This window comes from Cyclopterus lumpus, chromosome 9 (genome assembly GCF_009769545.1).
Source record: "Cyclopterus lumpus isolate fCycLum1 chromosome 9, fCycLum1.pri, whole genome shotgun sequence".
NCBI classification, from domain to species: Eukaryota; Metazoa; Chordata; class Actinopteri; order Perciformes; family Cyclopteridae; genus Cyclopterus; species Cyclopterus lumpus.
Window position 1 is genome coordinate 17,236,012 of NC_046974.1, and position 24,807 is coordinate 17,260,818.

The 24,807-nt window shown below is 39.7% G+C and overlaps 1 protein-coding gene across 3 annotated transcripts; it reads left to right on the plus strand.

Annotated features, from left to right (window-relative positions):
- The first annotated feature begins 58 nt into the window (after positions 1-58).
- On the plus strand, positions 59-24,689 carry clip1a (CAP-GLY domain containing linker protein 1a). Of its 3 annotated transcripts, XM_034540624.1 has the most exons (27): positions 59-190; positions 749-953; positions 4,048-4,367; positions 5,136-5,698; positions 6,008-6,132; positions 6,245-6,461; positions 6,553-6,750; positions 6,868-6,959; positions 8,377-8,437; positions 10,935-11,039; positions 12,246-13,148; positions 13,302-13,418; positions 13,784-13,841; positions 13,923-14,006; positions 14,121-14,277; positions 14,480-14,645; positions 14,859-15,074; positions 16,414-18,825; positions 19,597-19,734; positions 19,827-19,933; positions 20,118-20,238; positions 20,355-20,398; positions 21,298-21,415; positions 21,901-22,051; positions 22,184-22,236; positions 23,396-23,523; positions 23,626-24,689. In XM_034540624.1, exons 3-27 carry the CDS (start codon positions 4,277-4,279, stop codon positions 23,852-23,854), a joined length of 6,654 nt encoding a protein of 2,217 aa, XP_034396515.1. In that variant the 5' UTR covers positions 59-190; positions 749-953; positions 4,048-4,276; the 3' UTR covers positions 23,855-24,689. The 3 variants fall into 3 exon arrangements, with proteins under 3 accessions (XP_034396515.1, XP_034396516.1, XP_034396517.1); XM_034540625.1 differs by lacking the exon at positions 10,935-11,039; XM_034540626.1 differs by lacking the exon at positions 16,414-18,825 and having other exon boundaries at positions 60-190.
- Positions 24,690-24,807: the final 118 nt, after the last annotated feature.

The following is a 24,807-nucleotide window of genomic DNA, read 5'->3' on the forward strand; positions in this document are numbered from 1 at the left end:
AAGGGAATTTCCCAACATCGTGACTTGTGTGACTGTCGTGTGTCTCTATGAATGTTCAATTAATATTGCTAAATATTAGAACATACAGTACACACCAGTATTTGCACTTCCACATACTCGCATACTAACGCACATATGCACGCAAACACAAACCCGTGGATATGCTAAACATCGGACAATATCAAGATAAGTATGTCAGCTCTTGCAAAGAGAAACTATTGAGACCATTGACTATAAAAGAACATGACTCGTACCTTTTGTGATAAAGCTATTAATCGCAGACATACATTCATGAGTTTAAACTCAACTTATTATTTATTTCTATTGAAAAGTCAGAAAGTCAAAATCTTGAACATTATCTTGTAATTTATACTCGGATTTTCTTCTTCTGAATAATCTTAAAATGTTGGTATGATAATAAATCTGAAGAGTCTGAGATTAATTAAACCTGGTTTTAGTTGGTCCAATTGGTTTATTTCCGTAACGTGACTATGCTTGAATAATATACCATTGTTTGTTTAACATTATTACAACATGTGAACCGCCCAATAGTAAAACAAATCCAAATAAAATAAAACAAGAAAAATACAAATATGAGCACATTTGAGTTTTACGTGACTCCCCTTGACTTCCTGGTTGCAACAGTAAAAATATATATATACTTTATTAATCCCCAAGGGGAAATTTGTTAAAAATCAAATAAAGTAAAGTTTGTGTGTCTGGAAATAGTGTTGCTCTCTTTTCGCAGTGAGGGAGTGCTCCATCTGACTGGACATTTCGTCTCTGTTCGCGCACTGTTGACGTCGGACAGACGGCTCGCGCACCGGGCTGTGTTCCCGTCTCTGATCCGTCTCAATCCGAGCAGTCACTCGTCGCGGTTCTCCACTTAACTGTTAGCTCGCTAGCGGTGTATTTTCTCCTGAGAAGACGCCGGCTGTCCAGAAACATATCAGGTCAGTATTAACGAGTTCACGTTGAGGTCACGCGTTTCAGTAAACTTGCTCGTCCGTTCGCTGCTGATAAACCAGGAAACCGAGAGCCAGGCAAGGTGGAAGTTGTCCAGGTAGTGTCTCGGTTACTTGAGGCGTCAGTTGAGCTAGCTAACCAAGCTAACCAGCCCTTCTCTCGGTCCCGACCACGGGCCCTCGCTGCTAACGTGAATCGGACATATTATTACCGTGATCACAGGCTCGGATTCAGCCGGAGACGTGACAGTACAGTCGACCAACTTCTTATAGCAACAACATTATTGGGCAGTTTGCCTTTACAGGTGAAGTATGCTAATCCGTAACAATGTGTTGGGCTGACTCTCAACTTGCAGCAGCAGTGTGCCCTGCTGGAGTGTCGGGGACGGAGCGGACACTTTTGGACTTGTGGAATTTGCTCCAGTCGCTGTGTTTACCACAGCGGTCGGTCGGTGGGCTATAGGATGTTTAAACGTGTGTCTCTTAGCGGAATACGTTTGCATTAACGGCTTATCGTCTACCAGAGACATCGATGTAATTAGTAAGGTAAGTTAGCTGGTGTGGTGTGTTTTAACTGGCGGTCAGGCTCACCAGATGTGCCACCTCATCGACAGCTCTCAATCCGTTAGCTAACGTTACTGATGACATGAAAGCCAGGACGTTAAAAGGCCATGTCGTTGCCCAAACCTCAGGATACCTGACTTAACAGGTATGTAGTATGTCAACGTAGCAACTGCACACGTTCAATAGCAGAGTCTCTCCATTTGACAGCTGTGCGGTTTAAAGGTGCGACGTAGGCATTCATGGTTAACTAACATCAAGCCTTTCATACAAAAGCAGTTTAACTTGTTAGTCTGAGCTTTGATGGGTTGTAGTCTTGAGAATTGCAACGGCAATATCACTAGAAATGTTTGAATTATAGTCTTTTTACTTCTCCATGTGGATGGATGAGATGATGGCTAACATTGGTGTATATGCTATACTATATACTCGCTGAAATAGGTTTTATGTACGCTTGTTGACAATGAGAGTTGTTAACTTGAAAACCGGTGAATGTGTATTCACAGACAACACCAGTGCAGAATGCGTCTGGGTCTTATTCTGTGCTCATGTCCTGTTAGTGCTTTTCTAAACCTTCCTTTGTCAGTGCTAGCAGGGTCCGACACAATCATCCCAGCAGATGTTTCCTCAAAAAGGAACAACCAGAGCTCGATTTGGCCTTGTGATGACAAAAGCATAAGTGTAGGAGTGAGGGTTACATCTGTGAATACACACCTCTGAAGACGTAATGTTGAACTTCTGTCATTACCAACATGGAAGTTGACTATGTCAATGCAGTCAATTTGAGATGGCTCAGTTCTGTTTTACAGGCTACCATCTACACGTTTCTATTTGTGTATTTACATCAGAAAACATTCATCCAAACTACATGGGATTTGGAGTTATACATAAGTTATACAACACTTTTTTATTATATTGATTCCCTTAAACATTGGTATTTGGCTTTCTTCCTAGCTGCAGATTAAAGTGACTGTCAGTGGCAAAAGATTAGCATTAATGTAGTGGGAAATTCTCCAGACTAAGAGGACGATTATTTAGCTGACTGCTTCAGTTCACCAGACAGAGCTGAAACATCCTCTGTTAATGCTCACACAAGTCGCAGTAAAGCCGGGTGACGTTCAACTGAGGCATCATAATGCAGTTGGTTTTTAGGCACACTAGTCATATTCCACAGGCTTATGTGTCATTCATAGATATTGATAAGATTTGTGACATTTTTTAATGTTGCCCTTTTAGTTTTTGTACAATAGTCTTCAACTATTGTAAAGCGTTCTGGCTCAGACCTCCTCTTGACCTGAGGGAACTAATCAGTATCATTCAAAGGCACAGGGGGAGAAAACTGGAATGCTGCATTTGAATTAGGTCACTGTATTCTGATGGCCAGTCTTTACTTTCCGCTGAGAAATATCTAGGAGGGGGTTTTCCAGCGTGTCTTGTCGCCCCTTTTGGTAAACCTACACAGTGTAGCTCTTAGGAATGAAAGGTATGTTTTTATGACACTGTTGAACATGTTCTATATTAATTTCTACCCTGTGTGAGGTTGAGTGTCTTTGCTGACTTCAAACTACTACTACTTGCTAATCCCACACTAATATGTCGTGATCATAGAGGCCTGCTTGTACACATACAAATACATAATGCAGTAATTGTAAGGTCATGTGGTTGATGAAGCAGCTTATCCTTGCTTTAGGTTGCTGAAATGCAGTTTGCTTTTACAGACTGTGGTAGCTCAATCAAGCATCAGTCTTGGTGTCCTATACTTTCTATATGCCTGTTCTGCAGAGATCATGTTGGGGATGTTACAGATCTGGCAGTAGATTTGCCTGAAAGTTTTACAGTATTTTGACAGTAGTTTTCTGTTTTGATTGTATTAATCCAGGCAATAGCAGTATAATAACCATAATACAGCACTGAGTCATATTGTCAAACTACTAATAAATTCAGGGGGACCATGTTTAAATAGTACATTCTGCCAATCAATGCTGTGGTGAGGTAATCTGACAAACAGGATAATCTGCTGCTGATTGTGGTCTAGTTCCCAGAGTAATCCCGTTTTAGGAAAAAGTGCCAACCAGATTTAAAGGATTTTATACACCAGATTTATAGATTGAGTGAGAGAGTGTTTGGGGTACTGCTTGTATTGTGATCAAGGTCACAGATGATGAGCTTTTCAGAAGTTCATGATGGCAGTAACATAGACTGCATATCGTCTGGCCTTTGACAGCCTATTTTTAGATGTGGCGTGCTGTGTGCGTGTGCTGAGGAACTTGTTGTCATAACAGAAACAAAATGCCTCCATTAACAGGACACCATGAAGATGCAATGGACGTGCCTTATCTGTAGCCATTTATTAGTTTACTTATTACATTAAATGTTCTCTGTAAGTGCCACCCAGAGCAGAGACAGGAAAAGTTGATTTAGTTGAATTTCTTGTTAATCAGCCATCAGTGGTTATTTGAGTGCTCATTAAAAAGATATGCTTTATTTAAGTAATATATTTCTTTTTCCCCCCTTCCAACAGGGTCTTTTTGTGAGCAACACTTTTTCTCCCTCACCCCTTTTCCTAGTTTTTCTTTTTGTTTAACATATTTTGTTTGTTTTTAATTTAATTTTTTTTTGTAAAATTAATTTTGGTGAGGAGAGAAAAACTTCACCATCACAGAGCTGCAACTTGTTGTTTTGATGGTCTGGGGTCATTCTGTACCCTACAACGGAAAGCCTTGGGGGTCTAACGGATCACAGGAAGAAACATGAGCACAGCCAAGCCCAGTGGGATCAAAGGGCCCAGCAAGATAGCAAGACCACCAGCGACAGCAGCCCCCAAGACCAACCCCAGTACAGGTAAGAATCTTCCCTTGTGCAGCTTCTTCCAATTGTGGCAGTGCAGTGTTTGCTTTTGAGTATTCCCGAGCCAGGGGTTGTTTGGTTCATGCTTGTGTCGCTGGGACCATGTTGATTTTGTGTGTTTTTCTGAAATTCCAATAGAACTGAATGTGATATTATGGGTATATAATGTTGTGTCACGCTTTCTTCATACTTGTTGGCAGACCTGTAGTTTATGCCATAATACACCTTTGCTTGTCGTGCCTTGTAGCTATACCTTTTTAATGGGTTCATGCAGTAGTCTCATTTTGAGCAATGCAATTAGAAGTTTCAGTTTAGAGCAGTGCCACACGATCCTCCTCAAGGAATGCTAGGGAAACTCTGTACAGCTTAGTCCTAGTTGGTTTAGGTTTGCAGTAAAGGGCTCAAAGTCTCATAAGCAAAGCAAGTGAGTATTTTGTGCAGTGGATTGGGGATAGCATTCAGGAGATGTAGGCCTCCCAGCTTTTACACCCACATCTTGCCAAAACAAAAGTAATAATTCATATGAGACATTTTTTTGCTTTTGAAACATTTAGCAATTTCATGTATTTGAAGAACCGGACAATTTGAAGTTATGTATACATGTGGTTTACTATACCTTTTTTAAGTTAGTAAATGAACACATTTAGACCGAAAGAAAGATTAAACCTGCGTAGTCAAATCGTTACATCAAATCACATGATATTGAAATGGTTTTATGACGTGTCTTTTTTAAGACCCCCTGTTCGTTTTCCTTATTTTCAGCGGGAGCTAAAGTGAATGCGGTCGACAAATCAGATGCAGGTGCCGGTGAAGGAGATGCAGAGGGTGCTGGGGAGAGCTTCCAGATAGGGGAGCGTGTATGGGTAAATGGGAATAAACCAGGCCACATACAGTTTTTGGGAGAGGCACAGTTTGCCCCAGGACAGTGGGCTGGGATTGTTCTAGATGAGCCAATTGGGAAGAATGATGGGTCAGTTGCAGGGGTGCGTTATTTCCAGTGTGACGCCCTGCAAGGAATATTTACCCGCCCTTCAAAGTTGTCTCTCACAGAAGGGGAGGCTAATGGAACTCAGACGGCACCCCCCTCTCGCGCTACATCACCCACTCCTTCAGTTGGCAGCGTAGCATCGCATACACCTGCCACGAAATCAACATTATCCTCAACTACCACAACAACCAAGAAGGCCTTCTCCACTAAGCCAGCTACGCCAGCTACACCATCCTCCAACCTCGCATGCACAAACAGTGAATCTCTCTCCAACCTCTCCGAGACTGGATCAGTCAAGAAGGGGGAAAGGGAACTGAAGATGGGCGACCGAGTATTGGTAAAGTTTGCTACATTATCTAACCAAAAAAAGATACCAATTTCGTTTCTTGATATTCCCCCATATGACTAACCAAACCCTCATCTTCTGTGTAATCACAGAGAAATTAACACATAAAAATACGGTCGGCGTTAAAGGAAGTACTGCTACTAACACTGTTGAATGCAGTCACCATCTGTGTGCAGTCCTGTACATGTTGTTGCATTTAAATAATTACATGCTAACCATATGTTGTTAGTTTGGCCTCATTCTGTTCTACCACTGTTGAGGAGATTAAATGTTGGCTAATATTTTGTGCTTTCTTCTCAGGTTGGTGGTACAAAGGCAGGAGTGGTACGTTTCCTTGGAGAAACAGATTTTGCTAAAGGCGAGTGGTGTGGTGTGGAATTGGATGAGCCTTTAGGAAAGAATGACGGAGCAGTGGCAGGAACAAGGTACAAAAGCGACTGGATCTGTAAATAACTAAAAGAAAAGTTGTTTTTCTTGTTAACCACATGTATACTATGATTTTCATTATCATATTCGTATTCTGTTATGTTTCCCCAGATATTTCCAGTGCCAACCCAAGTATGGCTTATTTGCTCCAGTGCACAAAGTCACACGCATTGGCTTCCCTTCCACCACACCAGCCAAAGCAAAAACAACGGTTCGCAAAGTAGTAGCCACACCATCAGGGCTAAAGCGAAGCCCTAGTTCCTCCTCCATCAGCACCATGAGTTCTGTGGCCTCCTCGGTCAGCGCCAAGCCCAGCCGTACAGGCCTGGTGAGACATGGACACACTCGGTTTCATCTGTTATTTTGAATGTTCTGCTTGCTTCCTCATCTGACCGTGCTTGTATTCTGTCTCTCCATAGCTAACAGAGACATCATCACGGTATAATCGCAAGATTTCAGGCACCACAGCCCTGCAGGAGGCGCTGAAGGAGAAGCAGCAGCATATTGAGCAGCTTATGGCTGAGAGGGACATGGAGAGAGCGGAAGTTGCCAAGGCTACTGGCCATGTTGGAGAGATGGAGCAAGAGATTGGCCTGCTCAGGGAGGATCAGGAGCAGGTCAGCTCTCTCAGTGGTTCAGCAATAACAAACCTATTGATCTTAAAGAGAATTAGAGTAGCCTGGTCACCTACATTGATTCTTTTTTTTCTTTTTTTCTTAACCTTTCCGTTGAAGATGGAGACCAAGATGGATCAGTTACGTGCCTTGGTAGAAGCTGCAGACAAAGACAAAGTCAACCTGCTGAATCAGCTGGAGGAGGAGCGTAGGTAAGGATTCTCAGAGGTATCACCAGTCATGGATATACAGTCACCCATGACGGTATGTCAGCATCTATTGCCGGGGTATTCAATTCAAATTCAGCGGGGTCCAGATAGAGAGAATATCCAAATGCAAAGGATCACAATAATGTCTAACTTGCTCGATGATTTAGTGCCATATGTATTGAAGTAGCCCGACAGTTGTATCAACGTCTTTATGTAGTCCAAAAAAAATAGAATAATATCAATATTTATATTGGATTTCAAATTTGAACTGGATGAATTATAAATAATGCATACTCTTATAATAAATAAATGTCCATCTCTCATTTCAAATAAAATAAGGGCTTGATTAAAGAAATAAAATACATAACAGAAATCTTAATGTTACTCTTAAAATAAAGTACTTAATTTTAGAAAAGAATATCTAACTGAACTGTCCATGCCTTGCAAATTTATATTCATTTAATTCAGGTCTGATGAAAAAAGTCAAGATATCCATATTATTCCACTTTTCTCTTTTTGGAGAACGCCATCTAAAATAACTTCTCGGACTCACGTACCAACTGTTAGCTCTCGCTCCCGGTCTCCTCTTGTGTGTCTGAATATCGCAGAATGCAATAAATGTAATAATTCTCAGTTATAGGTCTAGGTCCAGAGACAATGACGTTTGGGGTCCGGATTCGGACCACGGTACGCATATTAGTGACCCCTGATCTATTGTTTCCATTTTATTGGGTCAGTTTGTTGAAAGAGAAAATGAAAAGAGACACGACTAGGCACAAATAAATACATACTGATATCCATATGGTCTTAAGTGAGCATTTCCATCATGTTACCAATGGAAACTATTCATTCTGCAGTCTCAATAAGCGTGTTTGCATGGACAGTTTGATACTGGCTTCATCTTGATGATGTCCTTTCAAATGCACCCAGTGGTGCAGAAAGGCTCTGGCTTTGATGATGATGATACAGAAATATGGTAATAGTAAATGGACCTGTACTAGTATCACACTGTTCTAGTCTTCCGATCACTCATCATTCACCCATTCATACACTGATGGGAGGGGCTAAGGTTTCACCTCCCCAACATTCACACACACATTCATCCACCGTAGCCACAGCAACAGGCGCAATTTGGGGTTAATTGTCTTGGCCAAGGACACGTCGACATGGGCTGGCAGAGCCGGCGGTCGAACCGCCGATTCCTCTGATTGTAGGAAGACACTGCTCACCACTGAGCCACAGTCAAAGTGCAAATATATGCATACCGAATTATTTATCATATAAAATGTATATAATATAAAGTCCTGAGGAAAGATATGTGCCTGAGCTGGCTTGCTCTTCATCTTTGTTTACATATGTCATAAGTTGTTAGTTCTCCTGTTATTTCACAACTCCAACACAATGTTTTTCTGTTGAACAGGAAGGTGGAGGACCTTCAGTTCCGCGTAGAGGAAGCTTGCATTACCAAAGGAGACCTGGAGGTAAATTCACAACACAAAGCCATGCCATTGAAACTAACACATTTGATTCTTGTTTGAAACACAAAACATTGATAAGTTCAATTGTATTAAATCAGACATTTCTTTTTTTATATAATACAAAAGTGGATGTTTTGTCCCATCTTTTTTTTAAAGTCAGAAGCAGCAGGTGCTCCATTCACCACTCCATTCCATAATTGTACAGCACATCAGTGTGTCTCCTTGTGTGCAAGTCAAATGCGATTTAACGTTGCAAGAGATTGACTCGTATACTTTGTCACAGTTGCGTCAAAAGCGAGCATTTCCATTATCTCTTGTTCATGTTAGCAATGGAAACTATCCCTTCTGCTGTCTCAATAAGTGTGTTTGTGTTGACAGTTTGATACTGGCTTCATCTTGCTTTTAGATGATGTGCTCTCAAATGCACCCAGTGGTGCAGGGAGGCTCTGGCTTTGATGACGAGGCAGAAATGAATAAATACGGATATCCATGTGGTCACTGAACAAAAAGCTTATTGATATTGTTCTAGTAGGGTTAGCCGAGTTAAATACTTATTGTAGAGTTAACTTGTATGTTATATATTATATTTTGGAAATATATTGTCCCCGTTAATTATCAAAGCTAGGGGATTGTTCCTAAAGGGTCTATGTTTTGCTTTTTCCTTCACATAATGTTAAAATGTTAAATGTATAATGTCAAAGATTTGTTATTTATTCCACAGTGCTACACAGGGGACCATCTCAATTACCTTGAAGGCAACCGATCTCAAACTAGATGTTTAAATTGAGGGCTACAGGGTTAGAATATCCCTTTATCTTCTTTTAAAATGTGTATACTAACAGTTTATTACTTACTCACAGCTGTGGATATATTAAAAACTTGCATGCAGCTTGAAAGATGCCAACAAAACATCTTCTCATCGGCCAAACTCAAAAATGCTTTGTTGACAAGCTGTTGAAAGTGTAATGACTAATGTTGTGCTATAACCCTCGGTGCCTCCCTGTTCAGTGATGTGATGTTATTGCTTCTTCTTCCTTCTCTTCCTCGTCTTATATGTTGGTCCAGTGCTCAGCATGGAACCACTGGAGATGCTCCCTTGTCATTTCACTGTCCAGTCACAGACCTGTATTCAGTTTGCCCACTGCAATTAACTGGGAATAACACTCAACTTCAAAACCTAATGTAATTTTTATACAAAGATAGATGTGCCAGGCTACATTATAGTGTGTACCTACTCCATGGGTATGCAGCCATTGTAACCCATCAGTAAACTTGCATTCAAAGTACCCAGGAAATGTACAGTGAGCCCTAAAATATATTTCTAAAAGTTTGATAGTGTCATAATCCTATTATTCTTGTCTCATTCATAACCTTTGTATGTGGTATATACTTAAGTTAGTCAGCCATGACAGTTGATTTTGTCATATTGTGTCCATCAAACACTTAATCTATGCCCCGGTATAAGCTGTTGGTATAACATTTGAAATTGGTGCCGTTTCCCTTTTTTAAATTAAACTTTAAGTCAATATATGCTGGGTAACATGCAAGAAAATAATCACCAAAATGTGCCAGGAAATGCTTCAGTAAGTAGCCATAAAACCATTAGTCGTAGCACACAATAACAAGAAGTCAAATGGGAACCCTTTCTGCTTCTTGAGCCCAGCAGCCTGAGCTTTTACGTTACTGATTGATTTTCTTAAGTTGGTCACAAATCATGCACATGGTGATCTGATAACTGGTGGATTCTATTACAATACTTTCTCTATACATTGTAGACGATGCCTCATCACCAAAGAGAAAGCAGAGTGACTTGATAATCCTTCAGGCTTAATGATTTTACCAATATAAAATCAAGACATAATGTTGGTTTAGATTTAAATGCTAATAATCTGTGCAGACTCTGGAGGAATGTGTACAACATTAGATATCTTCTATGTGCTCCAATCCATTCAAGTATGGGGGTCAGGAAACAGACATTACTACTTTCTCTCCATGATGTGGTGAAGTCATTTGTATGTAATATACTTGCTGGCTTGACACATTATCAGATTTCCAATGTATCATAACAATTAATGTGCTTTGTTCACCAGGTGTCAATTTTGCATGGTTACTTATAAACTGCCTCCATCAACATACTCATCCTGCATATTCATAACACATGGGCCCCTCTTTGGTCGCTTGTTTTGTATTTCCCACCATTCTTTGACAAATTCCCTGTGTGCAGCTGTTTATGGCACAACTGGAAAGTTCTGCATGGGGTGTCTTTCCATTTTCCGTCATCATTCCCTTCCCACCCAATACCATTTACCCAATCTCCCAAATACTCATATACACACACTCTCTCACACACACACACACACACACACACACACCATCAACATTATCCTTGTCCAAACACCTCCATCCTCTGTCCTGTCTCACTCCCTCTCTGTCTGCATTGGGCTGGCATGTGATGGTGGCACTGGTGTGTTCTCTTCCTCTCCTCCTTGTTTACTAACAGACGCAGACCAGACTGGAGCATGTCCACATTAAGGAGCTTGAACAGAGCCTACTCTTTGAAAAGACCAAAGCTGAGAAACTCCAAAGAGAGTTAGAAGACACTAGGGTAATGAATTCTGCTCTGTAGTGTGCTGCGTTGGAAAAGAGGGCCTGTGCCGGGGAGAGTGGCCAACACATTTCCAAGGGGTACAGAAAGGTGCTGGGTAATAACTGGAGCTTTGCTTTGTATGAGCTTGCATTTAAGGCTTCACACAAGAAAAATAAGTTAATAACATAGAATTAAATAATAAACTAATGTGTGTGTGTATATATAATGTTTATTTAAATGCTCAAATCAGTGCATCTAGTGTAGAGTAAGATTTGCTAATTTAGCTTGACATTAACTACAGAATAATGTTGTAACCTTTTTGGAAGTATCATCTTCCCTCACATTTATATTGATTCACTCAAAATTATGTTACGTTGTGTAACATTCTATTATTACTGTAAAATAATAACCATATGCGTCTTTCAGCTATCTTCAGTAACAGCTCTTTTATTTGTACTATTTTTCGATAAGTCCCCAACCTGAACTCACTCTTGCTTTACTGGTATCATTTCTTAACCAGACAAACAAACTTCTCGCTTGTCCCCGTAATCATTTCCTCAGTGATCCTATGTTTTACTTCCCCAGTCCTTCCCAGCATCCATTTGTCCTGCTTATTTGGTGTCCCTGCATTTTGCTAGTCTAATACCTGCGCCACCTCCCAGACTTTTTTTTTTTTTTTTTTTAGGGCTATAGTTTCCACAGGTTCCATTTCAACCATTATTTGATCAAGAAAATGTTAATTTTGATTAAATTATTTAATTGACCAAGCTATTAAATATTAGGTTGAAGCAGTACAAAGGGTTTTCTTACTTCATACCTCTCCTAAATCATGAGGTCAGTATTACCATGAATTCAGAGATTGAGAGCGATAGTGTAATGGATGGTGGAAAATGTCTTGCACACTCCTATAGCTCCATACATGCTTTCAGTGTTCGCCTCCATTATTTGGACCATACTGTTTATAGCCATGAGAGGTCAGTATAACACTTTATTTTTTTTAGATCAATGTTTTTCATGCCCTCCTCATTAAGCAAGCACATTAGAAACATTTTAATGTTGCTATTACCATGTGTGTTGTTGTCCATAATTCCAGTTAAACAATCTTTTTTTTTTTCATCTGTTCAGTAACGGTATGATCAATTCTTGAACACACTTGTTACTATTGTTACTATTGCTTCAGTATGTCAGACACATCTTTTGAATATAAGATTTCTGCTCTCAAAGGTTGCCACTGTGTCAGAAAGATCCCGTATTATGGACCTTGAGAAGGATCTTTCCCTGCGTACAAGAGAGGTAGCTGACCTGCAGCTGCGTCTTGGGACCCAACAAGGCTCCGAGGACTCTACTCTTTCTCCCCTTCTGGAGGAGATAAACTCTCTGAGAGATCAGTTGGCTACCCAAGTAGTTAAGCAGCAAGAAGAGCTAACAAAGTACAAGGAGAAGCTAGAAGCTCAAGAAAAGATCCACAGTGAGGCAGCTGCCCATCTCCAGGCTACATCTGTAAGGCTCTCTGGTGACAACGAACAGTTGCAGATGCGTGTAAGCCAGGCTGAGAAGGAGAATGCTGATGTTATTGAACTGTGGCGTTCCAAGTTGGAATCTGTCATTGCCTCTCATCAGCAAGCCATGGGTGAGCTGAAGGTGTCCTTCAGCAAAGGTGCAGGTGCCCAGACAGAAGAACTTATCGAAACCAAAAGTGCACTAGAGGGTCTGAAAATAGAGCACAATTTGGCTCTAGAGGAGGCTGGAGCCAAGCATGAGGCTGATGCTGCAGCGTTGACTCGTGAGATGCAGGCACTTAAGGCACAGCTGTTTTCTTTGGTTGAAGACAAGGAACGACTGGAAGAGTCACTACGGTCCAGTGTTGACAAAACAGAAGAGCAGCACCTTGTGGAGATGGAGGAAGTTCTTGGAAAACTCCATAATGCTGACCTTAAGGTGAAGGACCTAGAGGAGAAAGAAGCAATGTTGGCACAACAGGCCCAAGATGATGACAGAGAAACCAAAAAGCGGATTTCCGAAATGGTGGCTCTGCGCAGCCAAGTAGCACAAGGTAACCAGGAGCTTGTGACCCTGAAGAGTCAATTAGAGGTGGTTCAGAGCCAAGGGAACAACCAGGGAGCCAAGGTGGGTTCTTATTCACCTCGTGACCACTTTCATATTTCATCTTCAGTGCGTCCCATGTTTGAGCAAAGTTGTCCTTTTTTCTTCTGTTCGGTTAGTATGTGATTTCCAGACGATGCTTTTTCGCTTTGTCCATTGTAATTTTCACTTCTATAGGTCAGTGAATTGAACTCCCAGTTGGAGGGCCAACAACAAGAAGTCCTCACTTTACAGCAGAGTTTGACCACTGTTCAGCAGGAGAAGGATGCCCTGGAAAAGGAGCTTGGAGGCCTGGTGTGACTTTTAACTTAATTTTGGATGTGCATACCGTACCTTTTGGTGTTGGGATAGCAGTCATTATATTTTCCATTTTCAGTGCCCTTTGATGGAAGAAAAACTTACTTTTCTCTACTGCAATTTCTTGTTACTTATCGGCCAACATATGCAAAGATACCAATATCTGCAATGAGCTAATTTCAGCTCAAATATCTGCTCATCTGATGTATCAGCGGGTCAAATAATAAACAAACAAGTATTCAAATTCTGTACAAACCACAACAGGTTTTGTACAAACCACGATAATCTTAATCATCACTCTTTGTAAATTTGCTATTGCTGAAATTCATACACAAACATTTGATGCAAACATATTTTTCCAGAAACAACGGTTGGCTGAAAGCACAGAGGAGCAGACTACATCAGCAAACACTATGCAAGGTAAATGACAAGCAATTGTAACATTTCATTCGGTGTATAAAGGCTTCTAGGATCTAAATTGTAATCTTTTTCCTTTTGCAGAAACACTTGAGAAGCTCAGTAAGAAGGAAGAGCAGTGCACATCTCTGACCACAGAATCAGAGTCTCTAAGAAGTCTACTTGCCGGTGAGAACAATAGAACTGCATTCATCTTGAATGTTTTGTAAAAAGTTTTGTATCTAGTTTGCTTTTTTCCCCATTTCTCGTTGAACCTTACAAAGTTGTTTTGTCTTAACTCAGGGCTCGAGAGGAAACTGAAGGCTGCAGATGAAAAGCTTGAGCAGCTCTCAAAGGCCAAATGCAAGCTAGAAAATGATATTTCCGACATAAGGAAGACATCTGGTGATAGTTCAGAACAGCTGACCAAAATTAATGATGATCTCATACAGAAAGAAAGGTGCCACACTTCATTATGCCCTGCTCTTATATCACTTCATTACTCCACAAAACATATTATACCAATCGTGTCATTTCCCTATGACACATTAAGAAAGGTTCTTGCCTTTGTTCCATTCCATGCTGTAGTCAATGTTTTGTTCAGTAATCTAACCGGTCACTGAACATCCTCCTCAGATGTCCTCTTTTTTGTTATCACTCAGGAGGCTTGAGGAGTTACAGAGTCAACTATCAGAGGAGAAGGAGAAGGTGGCACACTCGAATGAACAACTCCAGCAAGAACAACTCCGCAAAGAGCAGGAGCTGATGGAGACCAGAGATGCCCACCAGTCTCAGATAAGTGGCCTCCAGGAGAAGATTGATAACTTGGTAAGTATTGTTGGGCAGTTGCAAAAATGCCACAGGGACTGTGTTTGAGAATTGAACTGCAGATACTTTAAAGTTGTATGGACATTAAAATGTGTGATACTTTCTTTCCCAGCATTGAAAAATCTTCCACTTTTCACTTAAGAGTATCCCTCAGTCACGGGCTGCTTCGAAACAAGTAGATCATATTTATCTTTCCAATCTCCTGTTTTCTAGGAGAAGACTGTCAAACAGGGTGAGACCCTGGTTGAGGAACTTCAGGCCTCACAAGAGAAATCCATCTCTCAGGTTTCAGAGCTTCATGTTAAGGAACTTGAGGTTCTGCAGAGTCAAGTTGACAAGTTGAAGCAGGAGCTTTCCTCCAACAAGGACACAAACCTGGAGCTTGAGAAGTTGGTGTCTGAGCTGCAGCCATACAAGGAACAGGCTCAGGTAAGCACAAACCCTCGGAAGGTACAGACTATATAGGTATTGGGTGCATTAATCAACGTGTTTACAATGTTTGCCAGGAGCCTGTTTCATGTAAATTGGTAGTTTTATGTTTTACTGACTTTACTAATGTGCGATAATTGAAAATCATTCTTTATGTCAATGAAATTTGACATAAATAATTATTTTCTAATGTATATTATCAACAACATTTCACGTTTAATTACCATCATACACACGCATACATTTGTGATGAGTTCCTCATTTCTACCCAAACATAACCTCTTTCATATTCATTGGATGGTACCACTTGCCATATGCTTGCAGGGGTACATCTGATTTAAAATGATGTTTTAATGTATTTTAAGACCATTCATGATTATTGCACAAGCCAAAAATAATGCTTACGATACTTAACGAGTTCTTTTGTGACTGCAAAATGGTTATCTATGCACTGGGTAGGATTCAAGTTGAATCAGTACTAGCATTTACATACTGTATTTACAGCTATTGATTTTTATTGTTGACTACTTTAGCAATGTACTCCTGCTTGCATGGTTTATGATATTTCATTTAAGTAGAACATTTTCACTTTTTCCCCAAATTCTTAATTTTTATTTGTTTCTATATTATGAAAGGCTATAACAGTATTTATTTTCCCATCATTTTTATTTATAAACAAATTAAATCAAACCTACAATAATACACAGAAAATTCTTGTGCAATGTGGATTCCCGTAATAATTTTCGAAATTGGTAAAAATAAAACGTCAAAATTAACAGGAATAGCAATTCAAGTTTAAAGCTTTTTAAATGCAGCAACAAATTGGTTAAATGTAAATTAAGATTCCAGTATATACTGTACATAGTTTATACGTATATAATTGAATTGAAAAGTTTGGCCCCATGGACACAGATCAAGCGAAATGCATTAGTATTGCTATTGATGCTGGTTCAGCTACTCTTTGTTTGTATGTCAGTCAAATTTGTTGGCATCAATTTTGTTAATACATGTATTAAAAATAAGTGCTGAAGTGAAAATGTTCCACCTTTTTTTATATTGCTGAAAAGCTTTTGTGGTGTAAGCTGTGGTGTGATCTTTTGCCATTTTGATGCTCCTGCAGCTTAACCTTTCCAATTGAATATCACTTGGTTGGACATATTTGCTTGGTTTAGGTTTTGACTCATCTTACTTTTCCCTGTGTGTGTGTGTTTATTTATATATATATATATATATATATATATATATATATATATATATATATATATATATATATATATATATATATATATATATATTCATTCATTCCCCTCCTTTTTTTCTTTCAACTTTATTTTCCCAGTGTCATTCTGCTGAGCTTGACGCCTACAAACATGATGTTGAACGTTTGACAAAAAAACTGGAAAAGCAGAGTCTAGATCTGGAAAATACGTGCAAGGGAAGTGAAGATGTTAAGGCTGAGAAAAGCGAACTGCAGACCAAGCTCTCTGCCCTTGAGATTAGTCACCAGGAGCTTTCAGTCCAGAATGAAGAACTGCTAATAACTAGGGATAAGCTATCAAAAAGTGTAGAGAGACTAATTGCCAACAACAAGTGCTCAGATGAAGAAAGGATTTCATTGAACAAGGAACTGGAGAAGCTCAACAATCTTCTTCAGGAAGTACAGACTGAAAGCAAAAACCTGAAGAATGCCAAAGGTGAATACCAGGCCCAGATTGAGGAGTTACAAAGACAAAATGCAGAGAAGACTGACCTGCTCCTTAAGTATCAGCAGGACATCAAGCAAATTGAGACTAAAAAGAAGCAACTACATGAGGATTATGAAACTGTCTGCAAAGAGAAGAACCAGCTTGAAGATGACTTCAATGAAAGCCGGTCAAAGCTCACATGTGAGAAGGAAAATCTCATTTTAGAGAGAGATTCCAGTAGAAATGGCAAAAAATTGCTTGATGCAAAGAATGCTGAGTTGCAGGCAAAACTTAAATCCTTAAACTTAGAAAAAGAAGATCTTACAATGAGTAACACCCAGCTGCAGGCCCTAACAAAAACACTGACAAAGGAAAAGGTGGCGATGTCTTCTGAAATTAATGCTGCTTTGTTGGATAAAAAGAGCCTTGAGACGGTGAAGGAGGAGCTCCAGAATAAGCTCAGTGCTGCCAAGAAGGATTTGGAGAGCTCTGTCCGTGAATGTGAAGAACTTAAAGCCTCCAAAATGAGCCTGGCCCAAATGCTTGAAGAATTCAAGACGAGCAGTCAGGTGACTGATTCTGAGAGTCTTCAGCTTCTGCAGGAGAAAGAAGACTTGCTTGCAATCCAAAGAAAAGTCTGTCATGAGAAGGAAGAGCTCCTCAGAGAGATGGAAGAAATAAAGGAGAAGTTTCAAGTCTCAACAGAACAACTGTCAAAGTCCAACGAGAAATTTAAAGACGCTTTATCATCTTTTGAGCAAGAGAAGCAAGCATTTCGCCTTCAGAATTCCGAAATTGAAATTGCGTTACATGTTATACGAAAAGAAAAGATGAGCCTGGATTCAGAACTAGAGCAGCAGAAAATGGATTATGAGCGTTTGGCAGGGGAGATGGGAGAATTGGAAGAGAAGCACACAAAAACCATATCTGAGAATAATGCTCTTTCTCTTGAGCGTGATAAGCTAACTAGTAATATTCGAACAAATAAGGACCAGTTGGATAGTTACTCAAGAGCTAATGACATCTTTGTTCAAGAGAAGTCTCATTTAACAACAATGCTGGAGGAAACCAAACGCCAAAAAGACGGCGTTGAAGCAGAGATTACCTCTTTGAACCGAGAGAAGGCTGACCTACAAAGTGAGCTGCAGAAACAAACCTTTGATATTGAAATTCTTGAAAAGGCCAACGCTGAACTTGTTCAAAAGCACAGTAAACTAAACATGGATTTTGAGAAGGCTAATTCAGAACTTGTTCAACAGGTTGATAACTTGACAAAAGATTGTCAGCGTCTGCAAATGTTGCAGACTGCAGCGGACAATAAAGTACCGTCCTTGCTTCAGGAGATCCAGGAGTTAAAATGTCAGACTGAATCAATGTCGGGGGCCAAGCACCTTCTGGAAACCCAGTTACAGGCTGAGTCCAGTGAACGAAATAAAGTTATATTTGACAAGGATGATCTAGCCAAACAAATTGAGGAGCTGCAGAGAACATTGTCCAAAGTTACACAAGAAAATAAAGAGATTTGTTCTAACCTAAAGAATACTGATGAGCAAAAGAAGGCTTTTATGATGGATATGGAGGATTTGAAGACTCAATTGAAGCAGCGAGAGCAAGAAACTAGTCTGTTGACAGAAGATAATGGGGAGCTATTATCTAAGCTGGAAGAAAAAGGCAAACAAATGACCTTCCTGACCACAGAGAAGGAAGACCTGTTAGCTGAACAGTGTAAATTGGAGCAGAACATTTCTTCTCTCCACACAAGCCAAGAAAAGTGGCTCGTAGAACGATCGAGACTCCTTGGAGAGATAGAAAACATGAACGCTACCCAGAAAGAGCTAGAGGTTGACATCAAGAGCCTACAAACTGTAAAAGAACTTTTGGAAATGCAATGCAAGAATGCTGTCGCGGAGGTTTCGGCCTCTGCCGTTGTGAAAGAAGAGATTTCTTCCGGCATCTCAAACCTAATGGCTGAGAAAGGTGCCCTGCAGGTGGAGAGGGATGAAGCCACCCAGAAAGTCATGCAGCTGGAGTCCCAACTAAAAAATGAAATTTCTAAGCAGCTTGAGGTATTCCTCTTCCAGTAGTACTCACTGACTCTCATACCTTAGAGTAGCTGGAGCTATGTCACCTTATCACTGCATGCTTGCTGGTTTCTGTCCCTTTGCGCTCACCTTTTTTATTTTCGTGCCTAATTTTCATCTTCCATCTACTAACTGCTGTAAATTACCCTTAGCTCCCAGCCTGTGCCTGTGGGTTTATAACGTGATCTAATTAATGTGAGGCAAATTATTTCGGCTTACATAACTATGTCTAAGGTGATCTTTATCACGCTGACCATCTGATGGTGTTTCATATTTCATTTCATTTGACACATAGTTGCTAGAAATTATAGGCCAGATAATCTGCTTTACAATTTAATTCAGTCAAACTTTTAAGGTTTTTTGCAAAATCTCTCTGGTCAAATACACACAAAATAATATTCAGAAAAAAATATGATTTGTTGATATATATAAAGCAGCTTTCAGGGGTTGTCAGTATCCGTTCTGAGGCCACAGGAATATTTTAGAGAACATACTAATGAACTTCCTGCTTAGTGTAATTTTGATGTTAATTCTCAACCAGAACTTGAAAATTTAAATGAACTGACATTTGAATACCTGATTCTAAATCAGAAATGAATGCAGATAAAGCATGCAATTAATTTATACAAAGATATTGTAAAAATCATTGGTTGAAGTCAAACAATGCATTATGAATCACATTTCTTATTCGGGTTGGTAGAGGTCAGAAGGTGTTTCTCAATCAACCATTTGCTGCTATCAATTTGAAATCCTTAGGCTACAGAGGCCTCTGGCAAGACTGCTGAGACCCTTGAACAGCTGACGAAGGAGAAAGCCAGTTTGATGCAGGAGAAGAACAAAACCCAATTTTCTTTGGAAGAAGTCCTGAGCTCCAAGCAGAAGATGGAGGCACAGGTAAGAGATGCTTTTCTTACTTGGATGTGTAAGCTTTGAGAGATTTTTGGTGTAACTGTAAATTCGGCAAATGAATGTCATTATTGTTTCAGCTGAAAACATTGAAGAACAATATTTCCAAATACGAAGAAGATATAAATGTTTGCAAAGAGCAACTTTGCATAGAAACTGAGAGGACTGAGAGTCAATGCCATGAAATGTGAGTATAAATCCTTTTGTTTTGGCTGCTTGGAAAAAGGAAATCTGTCAGATTTAAGTTTGATTAGTACAATATCATTGATGGGTTATGTTAAATCAAGAGACATGAAAAGCAATAAACCAATATGATGTCTACCTGAGTTGTCAGAATATGTTAGATGATTGTAATGTTTGTATTCATTCAGTGAGGAGCTTAAAGTAGCAGTTTCTGTAAAGACGCAGTCACTGCAGATGCTGCAAGATGAGAAAAACAAGCTGACGCTGGATATTGATAACAATCACAAAGCCCGGAGTGATCTTGCGAAGGTGCAACACTTTAAAAACCTTACATGAATTTACAGGCACCGGAACATTTTGTGTTTTAACCATTGATCTGCTAACCATGACTGTATTTGAACGATGCATCTTTTTTTTTCTCTTAGCTCAAGGATGAGCACTCAAAACTCAAAAAACAGCTGAAGCAAAGGTGAGAGAAGAACTTTTGTGATTTGGACATTTTCTCAGATCTCTGCAAATTTCACTAATACCTTGAAAGCCTTTTGTCTCAATAAACACAAATGCTTTCGCCTGTGTGACACATGTTGAAATGCAGTGCATGTTTAATTAAGCAAATGGTATGTCATGCTGTTCTTTTCTTTCAAAGCCTGCCAAATAATGCCTTCAGGTACTTCACAGCTTTAGTACTATGTGATGTCGGTCATCATCATTTAATAGTATAAATATATTAACCACATATATGTAGGCAGATATTTAGGAACAAGCAAGGCATGGTCACATTGCGTTTACTTTCAATGAATTCTCCCAGCAAAAGAGGATGTGATGCCATGTTTCTGATGCTAACGGATAACATGTTTGGGCAAAGCTTTACTCTGACCTGCGAGTCTGCTGGACTGAACCAAAACACATGCTTGAACATTGTCTGTCATTCAAGCTTTAGTTGGGAAACGGTGAATGTTTGAAGTGTAATGTGACCATTCCTAAGGGCAAAGCACATTACATCCTAAGTCATTATACACATAATGTAATTTAACCTGCAGCCTCATCTCTTTCATATGTACTAATTTTGCATGATCTTTTTCCATTGTCCTCCGACTTTATTTAAATTTTCAATATGATGTCTGTACTAATAAGTTCCTTTTGATATAGATATCTGCAGTCTTACTATTTTGAAGTGTACTAAGTATTTTGACTGAACAACTGCCAGAGAAAAATGAGTCTAAATTGTCTTAATGTTGCCTTAAATGAGTGAGAAAACCCAGGTAAATAGTTTGAGTTCCACATTTTGGTAGATTGGGGCCAGTTCTTCTCTGCCTGGAGAGATTGTTTGCTGTACCTGTGATATTTAATCGATATTGTATTTGATAGTGAGAGCACCTTGAAGGAGCAGTTTGACAAGGAGAAGGCTGTCCTCCAACACTCCATCCATAAAAACAGTGCCTTAATATCAGAAAAGGACCAGCAGGTGGAAAACCTGAGGAGTGAGGTGAGAATAAAATGAAGTGTGTGTGTGTGTGCGGGGGGCAAAAGAAAGAAGCTAAAATGAACATTTCTTACATTGAAGTCTCACAGGATGTCACTTCTAGGTCAAAGATATTGCCCTACTTTCATTTTTAATGTGCATCCTACAACATGGCTTACCTGAAAGGTCAACTTGTAAAATTGTGACCAAGAAAGCCCTCGAGTGCAAACCTAGTGACACATTTCTTATTGCAGGTTCAAAACATTGGTTATGCCGTCATTCTCTTCAATCCTGTTTTGAACTTAAAGATGTGAGGACTCTGTACTCTGAGGTCTTGACTAGTAGAAGAAATACTCAACTTGAATGTATGCTTTTATTGCTGTTGTTTTTAATAAACTCATTCAGTTGGTGACTTCACTTGTTCACATAACATAATGTTTTTGAGCAATGGGTAAAATGAAACGTAACATCTTTTTCAATATTGAAACGCCTTGTTGTTTTCCTCTCAGCTGGTTGGACTGCGTGGGGAAGGTGACTCAGTTAAGGCGCTGCAGGGTACAATTCAGGCCTTGGAGCGGGACAAGTTTAATCTACAGGACCGAGTTCAGAGACTGGAGAAGGACCTGGCCGCTGGGCCTGATGCCAGCAACAAGTCCTCAGGTAAGAGTGTGCTTAGCTCATGACTCGGCTAATATTTCTGATGGCACTAGGTCGATTCTCTGTAATGTGACCTCCAAAGGAAAACAAGATAACCTACTCCTGCGTTTAATGTGATCTTTTACCGGTTTCCAGGTGATGCAGTTTTGGACCAATTAAGGGAAGCTAAGGAGACTTCTGAGAGTCAGGTGTGCATATCTTTACTCTCATCCTATATAATACCAATCGCATGCCTGGATAGATTTAAGTGTTTTGCCATTCATAGATTCAGTGTTAGGATGCTTCCCATACACTGGCCCATAGTATTTTCTGGTTTGACAAATATGTATTGCCATTTTCATCCTATTTGGGCCAGTCGTACGGAAACAGTGTTTCCGAATGCTGTTTGTGAAATGACTGTGCTGCTTACTCAGACATTTACTGACGAATGCTATCTTTTGATGAAGCAGTATAATCTGAATTTGACAGTTTGTTTACTGATGTAGCGCTTACAGTATAATGTTTTAAACGGGTTAAATGAGACATCCCAGCTCTTACAGCGGTAATGGACATGACTCGTGAATTGGTATCGCAGTTGTATTAGAATATTTCCCCGACACTGGTGGGACGATGGTCATCAGTCTCAAACATTTCCTGCCTCTGTTTACTCAAATGTTTTACTGTGTAATTGATGACTTGAATATGTTGTCTGGTAACTGGGTCCTAATTTGAATCTAATTATTTATTTATTTATTTTATTCTTCTTCTCTCGTTCTCTTTCTTAAACTCCAACTCCTCTGCCCTGTCTCTGATGTTGGCAATGCTACACCGCCATCAGGCAGCGGTTTGTTAATGTTTTTCATCAGCTTCACTTGTGCATGTTTGTCTCTCACTGTGGCTCGTATGTTACATCCAGTTGATCACATTAAATCAAGCTTGATTTCTCGATACCTTCAGCATAAATAAGTCCTCTACTGAAATTCCTCGGGAAAGTTACAGTTATCATAGACGCTTAGATTAAATCTGTTACGGATGACACTTACTCAGTAAGGTGCTCATAAGTGGGTATTTTACTGACTCTTCTTGTGACTCATTCCAAGCTTGGAATTTTCTTTGGCTTGATAACTCACGGGGACAATTCACCTTCATAGTCCAGATTAGATTCATAATTCCGGGGATGTGGCGGGGTATAGTTTTACATATCTATAATAATGTTATAGGATTGAGGCAAAGTCTGGGTACATAATACAATAAATAAATGTCACAGGGAGACCCTATATCATAAATAGACATTTGTTGTATTATAGATTGTGTTAGAGATGATCATTCATCTGCATCAGTAATGATGCTACTTTTATGCATCTACAGATTGAGTTCCTGAATTCTGTCATCGTTGACCTCCAGAGGAAAAATAAGGAACTCAAGGAAAAATTGGAGATAATGGCAGCTGCTGCTCTCAATGGGAATAATCCAAGTGGGCTGGAAAACTATGATCGGTAAGTCTCATTCATAGCAGACTTTCACAGACTTAAAACTGCATAGCAGTACAACTCAATCTTTTTAGATACACACAGAGCTGCTCTCTTTTTTTTCTGCAGCCATGACAAGGAACCCCCGAAGAAGAAGCTTCCACCAAGGCTGTTCTGTGACATCTGCGACTGCTTCGACCTGCACGACACCGAGGACTGTCCGACACAAATGCAGATGCCCGACTCTCCTCCACACACCACCTACCACGGCAGTAAGGGTGAAGATCGGCCATACTGCGGCATCTGTGAGGTCTTTGGCCACTGGACCGAATCCTGTAACGATGACCAGACCTTTTAAGCCTTTTTCCAACCTTGTTCGCACAATCAATATATTTGCACATTGTTAGATTACGCTGGGGTTTTGGGATTTTGGTTTGTACGTATGTGCTTGTTTTTGCCAAGCGTCTTCATTGTCCATACCAGTCCTTAAGCGCTCTTATGGGAGAATGGTCTCAGAATCTCTTCAGAGAAAAAGACAGACAACATACAGAAAAATAATATACAGCAGTTAACAATTTGCAATCCTAAATGATTTTGGAGCAGAATGTTAGATATCTTTGGTTTGTGTGAGTGAGGGGATGCTGCAGGTGGATGTATCGTTTAATTTATCAATATCCTAACATTGTTTGCACAGCTTGTTGGGGAGTTAGTAAGATAATATAGTATCGTGAAAAATGTTTATTTGAAACTGTAAATTACTTGATTGAAACAAATATCAGCTGGCGCAAAAATTAGTGAGCGATAGTTTATTTTTTTATGCCTGGAGATACTACGGACTCTTTCCAGGTTTGATAGTATGCGTGTTATTTTGTGAATGGTAATCACAGGAGGGAGATTTTTCTCCCTCTTGTCTGGAGTGGAGCAGTTAGACCCACTGCAGTTTGGCTTTAATATGAACTTCATGAAGGAACTGATGGATGATTGTTAAAGAAGAAGCAGTGAAATCTAAAGCACTTCAGAAGTGCTGTAACTTACTGTAACCCCTCAGTTCCAGTGAAACAGCCTTTCCAAAAAGTTTCTTTACAATTAAAAGATAATTTCTCTATGAAACAATGAAATACTTAGGTATGTCTTTTAAAAAACGTTTTAAATATCTGTATTAAAATAAATAAATAAATTGTATGTATAATTAACATCTCTGTGTTGACTGTTCAATTGAAAGTGCTTTGCAGTCACTCTTTATGACAGCACACATTCATAAAAGATTTAATGTATTGTTGGCAAGACAATCTGAATTCAAAAGCTAAGGCT